The sequence below is a fragment of the Anomaloglossus baeobatrachus genome, chromosome 3 (assembly GCF_048569485.1).
Source record: "Anomaloglossus baeobatrachus isolate aAnoBae1 chromosome 3, aAnoBae1.hap1, whole genome shotgun sequence".
NCBI lineage: Eukaryota > Metazoa > Chordata > Amphibia > Anura > Aromobatidae > Anomaloglossus > Anomaloglossus baeobatrachus.
Window position 1 is genome coordinate 360,516,595 of NC_134355.1, and position 17,845 is coordinate 360,534,439.

General features: G+C 48.9%; 1 protein-coding gene across 2 annotated transcripts in view; it reads right to left on the reverse strand.

Moving 5' to 3' along the window:
- CASP8AP2 (caspase 8 associated protein 2) overlaps window positions 1-17,329 on the reverse strand; it is a 102,183-nt gene extending 84,854 nt beyond the window's left edge. For both annotated transcript variants that reach the window (XM_075340128.1, XM_075340127.1), the window contains exons 1-2: window positions 17,212-17,329; window positions 10,236-10,311 (exon numbers count right to left, since the gene is read on the reverse strand). In XM_075340128.1, the coding sequence (XP_075196243.1) occupies window positions 10,236-10,311 (76 nt within the window). In that variant the 5' untranslated portion in view covers window positions 17,212-17,329. The remainder of the gene's footprint in view (window positions 1-10,235; window positions 10,312-17,211) is intronic.
- Between the last annotated feature and the right edge of the window lie 516 nt (window positions 17,330-17,845).

Sequence of the window (17,845 nt, forward strand, 5' to 3'; positions counted from 1 at the left end):
CAATCCATCTCAAGCCCTCCTCAGATCTGTTCCTCATCATAAAATCGTTTGCCTCTAGACACACAGTCAGCTCATGGCCTTTCCTGCTCTAACCTAGTAAACACTCTATGCTTCTCTTCACTGCTGATGATATCGCTCCAAATCCTGGTCCTCCTCACCATATCCCCAGTCACTTCTATCTCCAATACACAATCTACCACTAATTTCCGCAACCTTTCTAACCTCATACCCATTCATCCAGCCTCCGCTTCCAAAGTCCTTGTGACAGGAGCTGTATGGAATGCATGCTCTGTCTGCAACAATCTTTCATACATCCATGAGCTTTTCATTATCGTACTAAACTCTCCTTCCACAATATTGCCAAAACCTGGCTCTCCCCTTCTGACACAGCCTCTCCTGCTGCACTCTTTTGGTGGATTCCAACTTTCTCACACACCCCACGCCCCAGCAACAAACATGGTGGAGGTGTGGGTTTTCCCCTTTCTGACAACTGCTGCTTCACCCCCAATTCAATTGCCGCCCCTGTTACTTTCACTTCTTTTGGAGGTGAACGCTGTCCACATCTACTCCCCTTCTAATTGTCTGTCACTAACTACTCCCGCAAGGCCAGCCTCCACTTTTTTGATCACTTCACCACTTGGCTACTTCATTTCCTTTCCGCTGACATCCCCACTATCATCATGGGTAACTTCAACATACCCATTGACACTTCACACTCAGCTGTCTGTAAGCTTCTAACACTCACTTCTCCCCCTCTGGCCTCACTCAATGGTCCTCTGCAGCCACCCACAAAAATGGCCACACACTGGACCTAATCTTCACCTGCCACTGTTCTAACCTCTCTAACGCACCTTTCCCTGCCTGACCACAACCTACTTACATTCTCTTACCTCTCCTTTCAAAGTGCACAATCCCCACTCCACAAACTTACACACCCTGGTAGATATCTCAAACACCTAGATTAACTCTCGCTTTGAGCCCCTTCTCCCTCTTCCTGATATAGCTTCCTTACATAATGTAGATGCTGTTGCTTCTTTATGGAATACCACAATAGCTGCAGCTGTCTAATCGGTCGCCCCACTCACGCATACCAAAACTCGCACAATCAACAGGCAACCCTGGCACACCAGCCTAACTAAAGAATTAAGACAGGCTTTCAGGGTTGCTGAGCCTGCTGATAGTAGAGATTCCATTCCAAAGGGCACTTTATCACATACAAACAATCCCTCACCAATTTCAAGTCCACACTCACTGCTGCAAAACAAACCTACTTCACATATCTCATAACCTCCCTTTCTCACAACCATAAACAGCTATTCAGCACTTTCAAATCTCTCCTCCCTCTCCACTTATCTCAGCTGAAACCTTTGCAATATTCTTCAAGAAGAAGATTGATAACCTCAGAGAAAGTTTCGGTCTACAGTCCCCAAAGCCCCTCCTCAAATACTTAGCCCTCTTTACTCCCAAACCAGCTTCTCTGCAATGAAGAAAGATAAACTTTCCTCTCTACTCTCTAGAAAACAACTCACCACCTGTGCATTTGACCCACTCCCATCCCACCTCATCCCCAACCTCACCACAGTCTTCATCCCAACCCATCTCTTCAGCCTATCACTAACAACTGGTGTCTTCCACCTGTGTTTTAAACATGCCTCGATCACACCCATCCTCAAAAAGATATCCCTTGACCGATCCTCTGTGCCTAGCTATCGCCCCATATCACTTCTTCAATATACCTCAAAACTACTGCAACAACATGTCCATCTTGAACGGTCCTCCCACCTCTCCTCCTGCTCCCTCTTTGACTGGTTACAGTCTGGCGTTCAACTGCATCATTCAACTGAAACTGCCCTAACTTAAGTCAACAATATCTGACAAACCACCAAAGCCAAGTGATACAACTCTATCCTCCTCCTCAATCTGTCCTCTGTCTTCAACACAATTGACCATTCCCTCCAACTACAGATTCTCCAATCTCCTGGTATCACAGACATGGCCTACCTTGCATCTCTTCATCCCTAACCGACCGGACATTTAGTATCTCCTACTCTCACACCACCTAATTTTGCTGCCTGTCAGTGTCCGCAAGGTTCAATTCTTTGACCCATGCACTTTTCCATCTACACCTTCGGCCTGGAACAGCTCATAGACTCCCAAGGCTTTCAGTATAATCTCTATGCTGACAACACACACAGCTACCTCTCTGGACCTGATATCACCTGCTTACTAATCAGAATCCCACAATGCCTATCCACTATTTCATCCTTTTTCTCGGCTCGATTTATAAAACTTACCGGGGACAAAACAAATTCATCATCTTTCCCCCCATCTCACTCAACAACCCCCTATCTATCCATCTAAGTCAATGGCTGCTCACTCTCCCTAATCTCGCTGCCGCGAGGTAACCCTTGACTATGCTCTCTCCTGTAAGCCACATATCCACGCGTTCTCCACCTCAAAAATATTTCACGTATCGATATATTCCTTAACCAAGAATCTGCAAAAAACACTAATGCATGCAGTCATCATCTCCTGCCTTTTTTTAGAAGTTCATAAGGGTGATGATACCAATCTCACAGTTGTGGTTTAGAGACTGTTAACCATCCTCCGAGGAGGTACCTGGCCAGCATTTCCAGGTTATTGGGAGGATTTTTGGATCATTTGCATGGATACTCTGGTTCCACAAGGTTTTAACTAGAGATGAGCTGACCCGTTGAGGTTTGGGTTCTGTGGGTTAAACCAAACTTTAGATAAAGTTCTATTCTTGACCCGAAGCATTGGAACTCACTGATTGGGCAGTTCAACTCTCTGCCCACATACAGCCTACCATAAATAGAACACTTCCGGGGGAAGGAGGGCGAGTTTTTTTTTCATTTTTTTTTTACACATTAGATCAGTTAACTGTTAACGCTGATTTTATCCGCAATCCGAGCCATTCAAAAACTGCAAGCGACTAGCACTGGGCCACATGTGAGCATTCCCGAGCACAGAGATGCTTGCTTGAATGGTTTGCATACGTAAAGCACCCGAACACTGATATTTTTATTTTATTTTTTTAAAGTCTACGTTCAGTACAAACACTGAACTTTGTAGTTCAAGTCCACTCATCTCTAGTCTTAATTTAATAAAAGCATAATAGATCTGATTTCAAATAATTTCATACTTATGAGGTCAACATGATATTGAATATATTTAGCATTTACAATGAATGAAGAAAAAAAAAAAATTCTTTAATAAGTATTATATACTCCCAACCCTTGATTTAATTGGATGCGTCGTTTGAGTACACAGATGAGATGTTCACCTTGGAGTTATTTGCACAGTCTTAGATGTTTAAAGGGAATCTGTCACCAGGTTTTTGCCACGTAATCTGAGAGCAGCAAAATGTAGTGGCAGAGATTCTGATTCCAGTGGTTTTGCTAAAATCACTGTTTAATCAGCAGATTACCACTAAAGGACTACTTGGCGTGTTGCCAGGTAGTCCAGCATATTCATGAGCTCTGCATAACTGCTAGATCTGCAAGATCATTAAAATGACAGCAAACAGCTCAGTAAGTGACACCGCTAGAATCAAGGATTGTGTCTCTACATTATGCTGCTCAGATGAGTTAGCAAAAGAAGGGAATTTTGTTTACTTACCGTAAATTCCTTTTCTTCTAGCTCCAATTGGGAGACCCAGACAATTGGGTGTATAGGCTATGCCTCCGGAGGCCGCACAAAGTATTACACTAAAAGTGTAAAGCCCCTCCCCTTCTGCCTATACACCCCCCGTGCTCCCACGGGCTCCTCAGTTTTGGTGCAAAAGCAAGAAGGAGGGAAAAAAAAAAAAAAAAAAAAATTATAAACTGGTTTAAAGTAAATTCAATCTGAAGGAATATCGGAGAACTGAAACCATTCAACATGAACAACATGTGTACACAAAAAAACAGGGGCGGGTGCTGGGTCTCCCAATTGGAGCTAGAAGAAAAGGAATTTACGGTAAGTAAACAAAATTCCCTTCTTCTTTGTCGCTCCATTGGGAGACCCAGACAATTGCGACGTCCAAAAGCAGTCCCTGGGTGGGTAAATAATACCTCATAATAGAGCCGGAACGGTTCCGTCCTACAGGTGGGCAACCGCCGCCTGAAGGACTCGCCTACCTAGGCTGGCATCTGCCGAAGCATAGGTATGCACCTGATAGTGTTTCGTGAAAGTGTGCAGGCTCGACCAGGTAGCCGCCTGACACACCTGCTGAGCCGTAGCCTGGTGCCTCAAAGCCCAGGACGCACCCACGGCTCTGGTAGAATGGGCCTTCAGCCCTGAGGGAACCGGAAGCCCAGCAGAACGGTAAGCTTCGAGAATTGGTTCCTTGATCCACCGAGCCAGGGTTGATTTGGAAGCCTGTGACCCTTTACGCTGGCCAGCGACAAGGACAAAGAGTGCATCCGAGCGGCGCAGGGGCGCCGTACGAGAAATGTAGAGTCTGAGTGCTCTCACCAGATCTAGCAAGTGCAAATCCTTTTCACATTGGTGAACTGGATGAGGACAAAAAGAGGGTAAGGAGATATCCTGATTGAGATGAAAGGGGGATACCACCTTAGGGAGGAATTCCGGAACCGGACGCAGAACCACCTTGTCCTGGTGAAACACCAGGAAGGGGGCTTTGCATGACAGAGCTGCCAGCTCAGACACTCTCCGAAGTGAAGTGACTGCTACTAGGAAAACCACTTTCTGCGAAAGGCGTGCGAGAGAAACATCCCTCATTGGCTCGAACGGTGGTTTCTGAAGAACCATCAGCACCCTGTTCAGATCCCAGGGTTCCAACGGACGTTTGTAAGGAGGGACTATGTGACAAACCCCCTGCAGGAACGTGCGTACCTGTGGAAGTCTAGCCAGGCGCTTCTGAAAAAACACAGAGAGCGCTGAGACTTGTCCCTTAAGGGAGCCGAGTGACAAACCCTTTTCCAATCCGGACTGAAGAAAGGACAGAAAAGTGGGCAATGCAAATGGCCAGGAAGAAAAACCCCCAGCAGAGCACCACGACAGGAATATTTTCCACGTCCTGTGGTAGATCTTGGCGGACGTTGGTTTCCTGGCCTGTCTCATAGTGGCAATGACCTCTTGAGATAATCCTGAAGACGCTAGGATCCAGGACTCAATGGCCACACAGTCAGGTTGAGGGCCGCAGAATTCAGATGGAAAAACGGCCCTTGAGACAGCAAGTCTGGTCGGTCTGGTAGTGCCCATGGTTGGCCGACCGTGAGATGCCACAGATCCGGGTACCACGACCTCCTCGGCCAGTCTGGAGCGACGAGGATGGCGCGGCGGCAGTCGGCCCTGATCTTGCGTAACACTCTGGGCAACAGTGCCAGCGGAGGAAACACATAAGGGAGTTGAAACTGAGACCAATCTTGAACTAAGGCGTCTGCCGCCAGAGCTCTGTGATCGTGAGAACGTGCCATGAATGCCGTGACCTTGTTGTTGTGCCGGGACGCCATTAGGTCGACGTCCGGCATCCCCCAGCGGCAACAGATCTCCTGAAACACATCCGGGTGAAGGGACCATTCCCCTGCGTCCATGCCCTGGCGACTGAGAAAATCTGCTTCCCAGTTTTCCACGCCTGGGATGTGAACTGCGGAGATGGTGGAGGCCGTGGCTTCCACCCACATCAAAATCCGCCGGACTTCCTGGAAGGCTTGCCGACTGCGTGTTCCCCCTTGGTGGTTGATGTAAGCCACCGCTGTGGAGTTGTCCGATTGAATTCGGATCTGCTTGCCTTCCAGCCACTGCTGGAACGCTTTCAGGGCAAGATACACTGCCCTGATCTCCAGAACATTGATCTGAAGTGAGGACTCTTGCTGGGTCCACGTACCCTGAGCCCTGTGGTGGACAAAGACTGCTCCCCACCCTGACAGACTCGCGTCCGTCGTGACCACCGCCCAGGATGGGGGTAGGAAGGATTTCCCCTTCGATAATGAAGTGGGAAGAAGCCACCACCGAAGGGAAGCTTTGGTCGCCTGAGAGAGGGAGACATTTCTGTCGAGGGACGTCGGCTTCCTGTCCCATTTGCGTAGGATGTCCCATTGAAGAGGACGCAGGTGAAACTGCGCGAAAGGGACTGCCTCCATTGCTGCCACCATCTTCCCCAGGAAGTGCATGAGGCGCCTCAAGGGGTGTGACTGACCTTGAAGGAGAGATTGCACCCCCGTCTGTAGTGAGCGCTGCTTGTTCAGCGGAAGCGTCACTATCGCTGAGAGGGTATGAAACTCCATGCCAAGATATGTCAGCGATTGGGCCGGTGTCAGATTTGACTTTGGAAAATTGATGATCCACCCGAAACTCTGGAGAGTCTCCAGAGTAGCGGAGAGGCTGTGCTGGCATGCCTCTTGAGAGGGAGCCTTGACCAGCAGATCGTCTAAGTAAGGGATCACCGAGTGACCCTGAGAGTGGAGGACCGCGACTACTGTAGCCATGACCTTGGTGAAAACCCGTGGGGCTGTTGCCAGGCCGAACGGCAGTGCCACAAACTGAAGGTGTTCGTCTCCTATGGCGAAGCGCAGAAAGCGCTGATGCTCTGGAGCAATCGGAACGTGGAGATAGGCATCTTTGATATCGATCGATGCAAGGAAATCTCCTTGAGACATTGAGGCGATGACGGAGCGGAGGGATTCCATCCGGAACCGCCTGGTCTTTACGTGTTTGTTGAGCAGTTTTAGGTCCAGGACAGGACGGAAAGACCCGTCCTTCTTTGGAACCACAAACAGGTTGGAGTAAAAACCGTGACCCTGTTGCTGAAGAGGAACAGGGACCACCACTCCTTCTGCCTTCAGAGTGCCCAGCGCCTGCAGAAGAGCATCGGCTCGCTCGGGAGGCGGAGATGTCCTGAAGAATCGAGTCGGAGGATGAGAGCTGAACTCTATCCTGTAACCGTGAGACAGAATGTCTCTCACCCAACGGTCTTTTACCTGTGGCAGCCAGGTGTCGCAAAAGCGGGAGAGCCTGCCACCGACCGAGGATGCGTTGTGAAGCGGCCGTAAGTCATGAGGAAGCCGCCTTGGTAGCGGCACCTCCGGCGGTCTTTTTAGGGCGTGACTTAGACCGCCATGAATCGGAGTTCCTCTGATCCTTCTGAGGCCTTTTGGACGAGGAGAATTGGGACCTGCCCGCACCCCGAAAGGACCGAAACCTCGACTGTCCCCTCCTTTGTTGGAGCAAGTTTGGTTTGGCCTGGGGTAAGGATGTTTCCTTTCCCTTGGATTGCTTGATGATTTCATCCAATCTCTCACCAAACAAACGATCGCCAGAAAATGGCAAACCGGTTAAGCACTTTTTGGAAGCCGAATCTGCCTTCCATTCCCGTAGCCACAAGGCCCTGCGTATTGCCACCGAATTGTCGGCTGCAACCGCCGTACGGCTCGCAGAGTCCAGGACAGCATTAATAGCGTAGGACGCAAATGCCGACGTTTGAGATGTTATGGAAGCCACTTGCGGCGCAGACGTACGTGTGAGTGCGTCAATTTGCGCTTGACCCGCTGAGATAGCTTGGAGTGCCCATACGGCTGCGAATGCTGGAGCAAAAGACGCGCTGATAGCTTCATAGATGGATTTCAACCAGAGCTCCATCTGTCTGTCAGTGGCATCCTTGAGTGAAGCCCCATCTTCCACAGCAACTATGGATCTAGCCGCCAGTCTGGAGATTGGAGGATCCACCTTGGGACACTGAGTCCAGCCCTTGACCACGTCAGGGGGGAAGGGATAACGTGTATCCTTAAGGCGCTTAGAAAAACGCTTATTATCTGGACAGGCCCGGTGTTTCTGGACTGCCTCTCTGAAGTCAGAGTGGTCCAGAAACATACTCGTTGTACGCTTGGGGAACCTGAAACGGAATTTCTCCTGCTGAGAAGCCGACTCCTCTACTGGAGGAGCTGAGGGAGAAATATCCAACATTTGATTTATGGACGTGATAAGATCATTCACTATGGCGTCCCCATCAGGAGTATCAAGGTTGAGAGCGGCCTCAGGATCAGAATCCTGATCAGCTACCTCCGGTTCATCATACAGAGAGTCCTCCCGCTGAGACCCTGAACAATGTGATGATGTCGAGGGAATTTCCCAGCGAGGTCGCTTAGGCGGTCTGGGACTGCGGTCCGTGTCAGAGACCTCACCCTGGGATCTATGAGACACCCCGGGGGGACATGGTTGTTCCAACTGAGGGGAACCAGGTGGCAATGATTCCACAGTGCCCATGGTCTGAGATACCGGTCTGGACTGCAAAGCTTCTAGTATCTTAGCCATAGTCTCAGAAAGCCTTTCAGTAAAAACTGTAAACTCCGTCCCTGTCACCTGGACAGTGTTAGCAGGTGGTTCCCCCTGGGCCACCCTTAGCAGAGGCTCCGGCTGAGTAAGTGCCACAGGGGCCGAGCAGTGCACACAATGAGGGTCAGTGGAACCTGCCGGTAGTGAAGCTGTACATGCGGCGCAGGCAGCATAGTAAGCCTGTGTTTTGGCACCCCTGCTTCTTGTGGGCGCCATGCTGTTGTCTCCCCTGAGCAACCCAGGAGGGTATATAGCCAAAAATCAACCGTGCACTATACAGTGTAAAATATAGCCTATAGTCATATAATCTATAAATACACTTCTGCACAAGTGGGGCCAGCACCAGAGGTGCTGCTTACCGGCCGCTCAAAGCGGTTGTGTGGCCACCAGAATCCCTGCCTGGGTCTCCCAGAGCTTGTCTCCCCCCTCCAGCGTCAGAAGAGCTGACAGGAATGGCTGCCGGCGTCCTGAGGAGAGGAGGGGGCCGTGGGCGTGCCCAGAAAGTGCGGGAAACTGGTGCCCCAATGTGCACAGTGAGGGGGGTGGAGTATGCAAAGCATGCTCCAGCCCTCAGTGCTGACATTCTGTACAGTGTCCCGCCCTTCCCCTGACTGGCAGGCCTGGGGGCGGGAAGAAAATGAGACTAGGCCGCAAAAGCCGGGGACTATAGTTATAAGTGCGGCCGCCGTATAAGCGCGGTCGGCGCGGATGTCCCCGGCGCACTAACAGTCCCAGCCGCGCCGCATGTATAACAATGGCAGCGGCGGTCAGCGCGGTAGTCCCCAATACACTCACACACTCAGCCACGCTGCAGCATGTGATGGCACAAGTGCGGTCAGCGCCGCGGTCCCCGGCGCACTAACACACCCAGCAATGCTGGAGTGTTTCTGTGCGCGGTCCCCACGGGGACACAGAGTACCTCAAAGTAGCAGGGCCATGTCCCTGACGATACTCGGCTCCTTATCCAGTAGAGTCCCCAGGGGCTGTGGATGGAGCACGGTCTCAGTGCCTGGAGACCGATTAGGATCCCACTTCACCCAGAGCCCTAAAGGGGATGGGGAAGGAAAACAGCATGTGGGCTCCAGCCTCCGTACCCGCAATGGATACCTCAACCTTAACAACACCGCCGACAAGAGTGGGGTGAGAAGGGAGCATGCTGGGGGCCCCGTTAAGGGCCCTCTTTTCTTCCATCCGACATAGTCAGCAGCTGCTGCTGACTAATCTGTGGAGCTATGCGTGCATGTCTGCCTCCTTCGCACAAAGCAAAAAACTGAGGAGCCCGTGGGAGCACGGGGGGTGTATAGGCAGAAGGGGAGGGGCTTTACACTTTTAGTGTAATACTTTGTGCGGCCTCCGGAGGCATAGCCTATACACCCAATTGTCTGGGTCTCCCAATGGAGCGACAAAGAAAACCCTTGTGATGACATGACGTGTGGTGACGTGGGGAGCAGGGGCGGCCAATTACAGCCCGAGCTGCTGGGCCAATCAGCGCTCGAGCCGGGGGCCGGCGGTGACGTGGGGAGCAGAAGCGGCCAATGAGCTGTTGAGCTGGGCGGATTGCGGGGTTAACACGGCGAGTTAACCCCATGAGCGCTGGACCCGCCCAGCTGCACCTGAGGACACCTCTGGAGACTGGGGACCCAATGGGGGACAGCGGCGGCCCAAAGGTAAGGGCCTTACATTTCACAGCAGCCCCCCACCCTGTCTTACTTTCGGGGGGGTCCTACTTTCGGGGTAACACGGTAGATACACTTTAAGGTTGTCTATTTGAATGTTTTGTTAGTATGATTAAGAGCGTTTTTCGCACAAAACATGTAGGCCAAGTGTTTTATTATATAGTTTTCATCCAATAACCCTTAAAAATTTACCAATAATATTTCTGAAAAAAAAAATTGCAGGAGCTGGAACTTTTTCACCTCTTTATTTGCATCATTCCTTACCATAAAGATCTTGAAAATGCATGATGTCCTCTTCACTGTGTCCTTGTATTACCAGCATCTTACTATGTCCTTCCATCTGCATAGGAGAAAAATTAAGTTACTAATAAGTAAGACCAACCACTGCCACTATACTGTTTCTTTGGGGCACAGAAAGCACAGTGAGCTCCTTCTGCATCATTTTCTGTTAGGCTGCTTTCACACTACGTTTTTTTTAACATGCGTCATGAACGTTTTTTTAATGCAAAAACAGATCCAGTGCAAATGCGTTTTCATTTCAATGCATTTGCAATGGACTCGCGTCAACATGCGGTCACATGCGTTATAGTGAGGATCCAGTGACTTGCAGTTTTTTAACTTTTTTCAAAAACGCTACTTGTAGCGTTTTTTGAGCTGCGTCCAAATACTGCAAATTGCTTGATCCTGACTAAACAGCACGCAAACGCATGTGAACGCTGCATGCTGATAGACAGGATCCTGCTTGCTCTACTGAGCATGCCTAGAAACCAGCCTGTAGTGATCAGTCCTTCTCGCCCCCTCCCTCTCTCTCCCCCGCCTAAGAGCGACGGACGCTCGTAACCAAGGTAAATATCGGGTAACCAAGCAAAGCGCTTCTTAGTTACCCGATGTTTACCTTGGTTACGTGTGCAGGGAGCCGGCTCCTAGCAGCTGCGGACGCTCTTAACCAATGGAAAATATCAGGTATTCAAGCAAAGCACTTAGTTACCCGATATTTACCTTGGTTACGAGCCTCCACAGCTGTCAGATGCCGGCTCCCAGTCTCACGTTCAGTTCCCCTCACTCCTGATCACATGACTCCAATGCCCGCCCATAAACTTCAAGTGACAGGATCCTGCAAAGTACACATGCGTTTTTCTCTGCAAAAACAGGATCTGCTTTTGCAGCAAAAAAAGGTTCATGACGCATGCTAAAAAAAAAAACGTAGTGTGAAAGCAGCCTTAGCAGAAATTGATGCAGAAATCTACATAGAAGAGTGAGAAAGCATTCTTGTCCTTACTGGGGAGCAGAGTTATTGTGGCCATTATAGAGGCTGGAGTGTCCTGCTCTGATATGACTACTGAAAAGGTGGAGAATGTTCTGCTGAGACATCAGAGTTGGTGTGAAGTAGTAATGGGTCGGTAGCGACCGATCCAAGAAAAATAACCAGCTCCCTGCTGTGAGTGACAGGAGTTGGCACCCCAGTGAGAGCCACTAAATTCTCTTAAGGGTGCCTGCTCACGCTCAGTGTCTGCAGAGTTTTGGATGTAGCGTGTTTTCGCTGCGTCCAAAACTCTACGTTGTACAGCAAACACTGACCTGCGGTGTGGCTTTCCAAGACGCATGTCAATTGTTTACTGTGAATTCATATGCATCCTCTGTAGGGAGAACACAGCGAGGAGACCGCAGTGCACTGAACCCTGATCATGGGTACAAGCAGCTGGGGTCTCCTGCGGAGGAGACTCGCGGCCCCGCAGGTCAGGACCTGCTGCGTCCAGGTTACAGGGAGTCCTGATCGTGGACACATACCCTAATAGCTCTCACTGGACATAAATTTCAGGTGTTTTAATTGGGTAAAATCCCACCCACTTGACCAAAACCGGCACACTCAACAATTTAATTCCACTGTTCCAATATGGCAGTGTGGTAGTAACAAGGATATTGTTGCTTGTAGGCATTCTTGAAGGCATGCGTTTTAATAACTTCTGGACAAACAGACATTACTTTGCACTGACATTATAAAACATCACATCAGAGCTTACAAGAGACTGTGGGGATGGGGAGCTGGCAGTCAGACATTGTGAGACTCACCACAGTGAAACCTAGAAACCAGATGAGCGAACATGCTCGCCATTGCTAGATAATCGAGCATCGCAATGCACAGGTATTCGGCCGAGTATCGGGAGTGCTCGGATGTGTCATCCATTAAACAGGAACACAATGAGGACTACTTGGCGCGCTGCCAGGTAGTCCAGAATATTCATGAGCTCTGTATAACTGCAGCAGAGAAAACATTCATTTTATCAAAATGACAGCAAACAACTCATTAAGTGACATGGCTGGAATCAGGGTCTCTGTCTCTACATTATGCTGCTCTAAGATGAGGGAGCAAAAACCAGGTGACAGATTCCTTTTAAAATTTACTAATGCTCTTGAGATATTAACAGGAATCTGTCAGCAGGTCTTTGCTACCTTATTTAAAGGGAACCGGTCACCACTTTTTTGGTGTATAAGCTGCAGCCACCACCACCGGGCTCTTATATACAGCATTCTAACATTCTGTATATAAGATCCCAGGCCGCTGTGAGAACATAAAAAAACACTTTATAATACTTACCTAACGGTCTCTCTGCACCACAGCTAGAGAAGAAGGAGAACAAAGATGGCCGAAAGAGGCGACTCCGGCACCGGACAAAGGAGTCGCTCATTAGGCTCTCATCCACCACAGAGCGACCGTTAGGCAAGTATTATAAAGTGTTTTGGGTTTTTTTTTTAAACATCTTTTTATTGAATTTTAACCGAATTTCTTTTACAATCTGCTCTTATACAAAGAGCATTTCATTGATGACATTATAATCAAAACAGTCAATAAAGTGTTTTTTTATGTTGTCACAGCGGCCTGTGCTCTTATATACAGCATGTTAGAATGCTGTATATAAGAGTCCGGTGGTGGTGGCCGCAGCTTATACACCAAAAAAGTGGTGACAGGTTCCCTTTAAGAGCAGCATGATGTAGGAGAAGAAGTCCGGAGTTCAACGATCAAATCGCCAAATGATTTTGGTCGCCTTTCCTGAAGAAGTTAATTTTGATAGGCATTGAATAAGTCACCTTTTATTTCCAACTCTGCTTTTTTATTGGATTCCTTCACCAACAGCAGCACAGGATTAATCACATTTTTATTCCTGTTTTAGGACTCTTTCACACGTCTGTGAAAAACACGCACGTATTGCACGGACGTGTAAAAGGTGCGTATGGCCCTCCGTGTGCTATCCGTGATAACACACGGAGAGCAGGAACTTTCTGCTCACCTGTCCCGGGTGCTGCTGTCCGTGGTGCTGATGTCTTCCACTATGCGGTCTTCGGCCCTGCTGACTCCCAGCTGCTGCTGCTTCCAGGTCGAAGTGCAGTGAATATGCGATGAGCATAATGAAGGCGAGTATAGAATTTTATTTCACAGAAACGTGGTTTTCTCCGATACGTGTCACATTGAGACACACGGAGCACATCTGTGCGGTCCGAGTGACACCCGTGCTGCCGGAGAACAACGGACATGTCTACGTGTGGAGCACACGGACACACGTATGCTCCACATGGACACAACACACAGTCCATGTGAAAACACATACGTGAGCAGAGCCATTGATTTTAATGGGTCTACATGTGCCCGTGTCTCCGGTATGTGTGAAAACAGATATCACACGTACCAGGGACACGGATGTGTGACGGGGGCCTTACCCTGGATCTTGAGTTCAATGATGTATCACTTAGATTAGTGGCTGCAGCCGATCTGACACAGTGAAAGATTTTAGATTCTGTATCTAGCAGTGGTGGGAGAGCTATCCCCACGCACACCAGGCTTTCAGTGTACCTTTCTATAAACAGAAGCTGCTGATCACAAAGGGGGCGTCGTCAGACTAGCGCTCATGAACGAGACCCACTAATGATAAAGATAAGAGGCATACACTAAGGGTACCGTCACACTAAGTGACGCTCCAGGGATCCCACCAGCAACCTGACCTGGCAGGGATCGCTGGAGCGTCGCTACACGGGTTGCTGGTGAGCTGTCACACAGGCAGATCTCACCAGCAACCAGTGACCAGCCCCCAGCCAGCAGCGATGCGTGGAAGCGATGCTGCGCTTGGTAACTAAGGTAAATATCGGGTAACCAACCTGATATTTACCTTTGTTACCAGCGCACACCGCTTAGCGCTGGCTCCCTGCACTCCTAGCCAGAGTACACATCGGGTTAATTACCTGATGTGTACTCCGGCTATGTGTGCAGGGAGCAGGGACTGACAGCGTGAGAGCGGCGGACGCTGGTAACGAAGGTAAATATCGGGTAACCAAGGAAAGGGCTTCTTGGTTACCCGATATTTACATTGGTTACCAGAGTCCGCAGAAGTAGGCTCCTGCTGCCTGCACATTCAGTTGTTGCTCTGTCGCTGTCACACACAGCGATGTGTGCTTCACAGCGGGAGAGCAACAACTAAAAAATGGTCCAGGACATTCAGCAACAACCGGCGACCTCACAGCAGGGGCCAGGTTGTTGCTGGATGTCACACACAGCAACATCGCTAGCAACATCGCTGCTACGTCACGAAAGTCGTGCCTCAGCAGCGATGTTGCTAGCGATGTTGCCTAGTGTGACGTGGCCTTAACATTGCAGGAAAACAAAAAAGACTGAGATAAGACATGTAGGGCTGAATTTTCTGCTTTAACTCTTGCTGCATGCAGTCTTCAGATTGTCAGCAGGTTTCTGCAATGTAGAGTCCCTTTAACACTTCCTTCCAACTCATTACCTAGGAGACCGACCACTGATACAGTCTAGCTTGTAAGCAGTGCACTGAAGATGGAGAGGATTAAAAAATAACAGTGGACTTCAACGATCCTGCCCAGCTTCAAAACAATGCTTACAAGCTGAATAAAAAAGAGCTTGTAAGCATTGCGCATGTTATGCTGTTTAGAAGCAGCGATCGATCTCCAAGGTAACAAGTTGTAAAATTAAGAAATATACTAATATCTCAAAAACTGCTAAAAAATGTTTACAGGCAGTATATGGAAAAATTACTTGTATTTACATTCACTAGGCAACCATACAGATTTATGAACATGGGAATAACCCTCTACGCGAACCCCAAAAATTAAAAAAAACATCGTACAAATGTTGCAAACCCCACAATGAGTTCAGTACATGAACAACAATGGCAAAAATCAAAATTTCACTGAGTGATAGGATTTTCATTTTGTAACAATACTTCTAGCGTATCTAATGTAGGTTAACAGCGTTCCACTGCTGTCTGACCACCACGCCAAGGTTGCAAACTTTTTACTTTACTTTTTTTTGGGTAGCCTATAAAAAAAAAAAATCAATGACAAACAATATATTTTTTTACGAACTAATTGTAAAACCATAATAAATCATGCTGATTAAAAGTGATCCATGTTTGCAGCCCACAATTCAGATATGAAATGAGCTGCAATCACTGGAAAATGATCATTTTCAAAATATTCTGCATACATTTCTTCAGCTTAAAAAAAAATATATCACGGATTACTTACATTTTTTTGTTTGTTTTTTTTAACATACAGGTCAAAAAACAGCCCTATTTTAGAGGACTGTCGTGGAATTTATGGATGTTGGCAACCAAGTGCTGTACTGTAAGCATGGCTATTGGGAAAAAATGAACTTTAGTCCTCCCACAAGCCGCTGCTCAGTCATAGAGGTGCACCTAGACTGGCTTCAGTCACTTGTCGCTCAATACACAGTGAATATCAACTTTTAGGCTATGTGCCCACGGGAGAGTAAACCTGTGGATTTATTTGCGGAAAATCCGCGGATTTTCCAGATAAATCCGCAGGTTTCAGCATGTACAGACACTCCCCATGTTATCCTATGGGACATGGGGAGTGCTGTGTCCATGCTGCGGATACGTGCGGCTGCGGATGTCCTGCAGCCGCACGTAATTGCATGTCAATTCTTTCTGCGGAATTACCTGCGGAAATCCCGGCCCTCCATTATGGAGATAGAGGCCGGACTTCCGCAGGAATGTCCGCAGGTTTACCGCAGCTATTCCGTGGATTCCGAAGAGCAGCTGCGGGAAACCTGCAGCCGTACATGCGGATATATCCGCAGGTGCGAGTTCCCGTGGGCACATAGCCTAAGAATCTAAGCAAAACAAGCTGTCAATCTAAATTCTGGGGCATGCTTACAGTCGCCATTCACTGTGTATTGCGCTTTCAGGCTGGACAGCATCATAATGCTATTACCTGCAGACTAACCCTGTACCTGCAGTTTATAGCGTTTGGGGACATGACAGGGAATATGTCAGCTATGTTTTGCATCCATACTTGGGTCTCCATTTTCCGCGGTTTAGTTTGGTCACCTGCTGGTGACATACAGTACATAAATGGTGGCCAAATCACCCAGATTTGGTTCTTTTCATAATGAAAGTGTCTTGGAACAGTATATTTCCGTTCCCCTTATTGAAGAAATATGTGTGCACACTCATCCATGGGGAGCGTGCATCTCTATGGGGAGAATCGGAGACAGTGATGTGTTGGCATGGATGGGCTAGGGATTGAGGACCACCTCAGGGCCCGGGATATATGGTGACAGTGCAGGTGAGGAGCCTCTAGACGAGGGACATGCCACTAGTAGCGGACGATGCTGGATGTATTGCAGTTAATGTAACCCCCTCCCCCCACTGGCTTTATTACATAGGGGGATCACGCCACCATCTAGGGAGGCTGCACACACATTGCCCGTCATGTCTTTTGTGGCTCGCCATACCTCTAATGTAATGTGCCCCTCCACCTTATGGGCCAGCGCTGCTCCTGACAGCTGTATTACAAGCACCACCTGCCACAGGTGTGTCACACAGCAGGCACTGGGCTCCACAGAGAAAATGAGAACAAAGCAGCATCAACTGATGCCAAGCAGTGGCAACACAGTGGCAGGGCATGCTGGGAGGTGTAGTCCCACCACAGCCCATTCCTGCACATAGTCATTTTCTAGTTGGGAGAACATGCACTGTGTGAACTCGTCCAGAGGCAGAACTTCCTCCGTACAGCCCAGCAGTGACCAATCACATTGCTGCTTCCAAGCTCTATTCTGAAAGCAGTGATGTGATTGGCTGTTGAACTCACCCTTATAACATGCATGGCAGTTATTTACCGACGAACGGGACACATACACATCCTCCGCAGACCTGCTAGCTCTGTACACAATACATGCGGCCTGCAGGCTGCTCCAAGCACTCACCCTATGTCAGGTCCCACCAACCACATCAGGTGGAGGCCTCTTCCGCCTCCCGTCATGGGTCAGCTGTCCACGGTATCACCCAGCCCCCCGCACTCACAGCCGCTTCCAGCAACTTCCCCCCACGGTATTACCGATGTACCCCCCTTCACAAACCCACACTCGTCCATCCAATCAGAGAGGACGCAGGGACGTTTCCACAGCTACGTGCCTTAGCCACGCCCACTGCGTGCAGTTTCTTTGGCGGGAAGGCTTGTCTCCAGTCAGAGGCGGCGGTGACTGCCGCGCTGCTCGGAGCTGCTGTGACGGAGCCGCAATGCTTCCAGTCTATACAACGCTTCCTATCACTCTCGCGTGTCAATGTGGGTTTACCCCCCCTCCAAAAATAACCAACAACCTGTTCTCATACACAAATTGTGGTGAAGAGTGTGTGCCTAAAATCTAACAGCGGTGAAACAAGCACCAAAAACATGACTGCTGGGTTTAACTCTTTCACCACCAAGCCTGTTTTCACCTTCCTGACAAGGACAGTTTTTTTCAATTCTAACCAGCGTCACTTTATGAGGTAATACCTCTGGGACACTTCAGTGTATTCCAGTGATTCTGAAACTGTATTTTTTTTCTTTTTCATGACGCA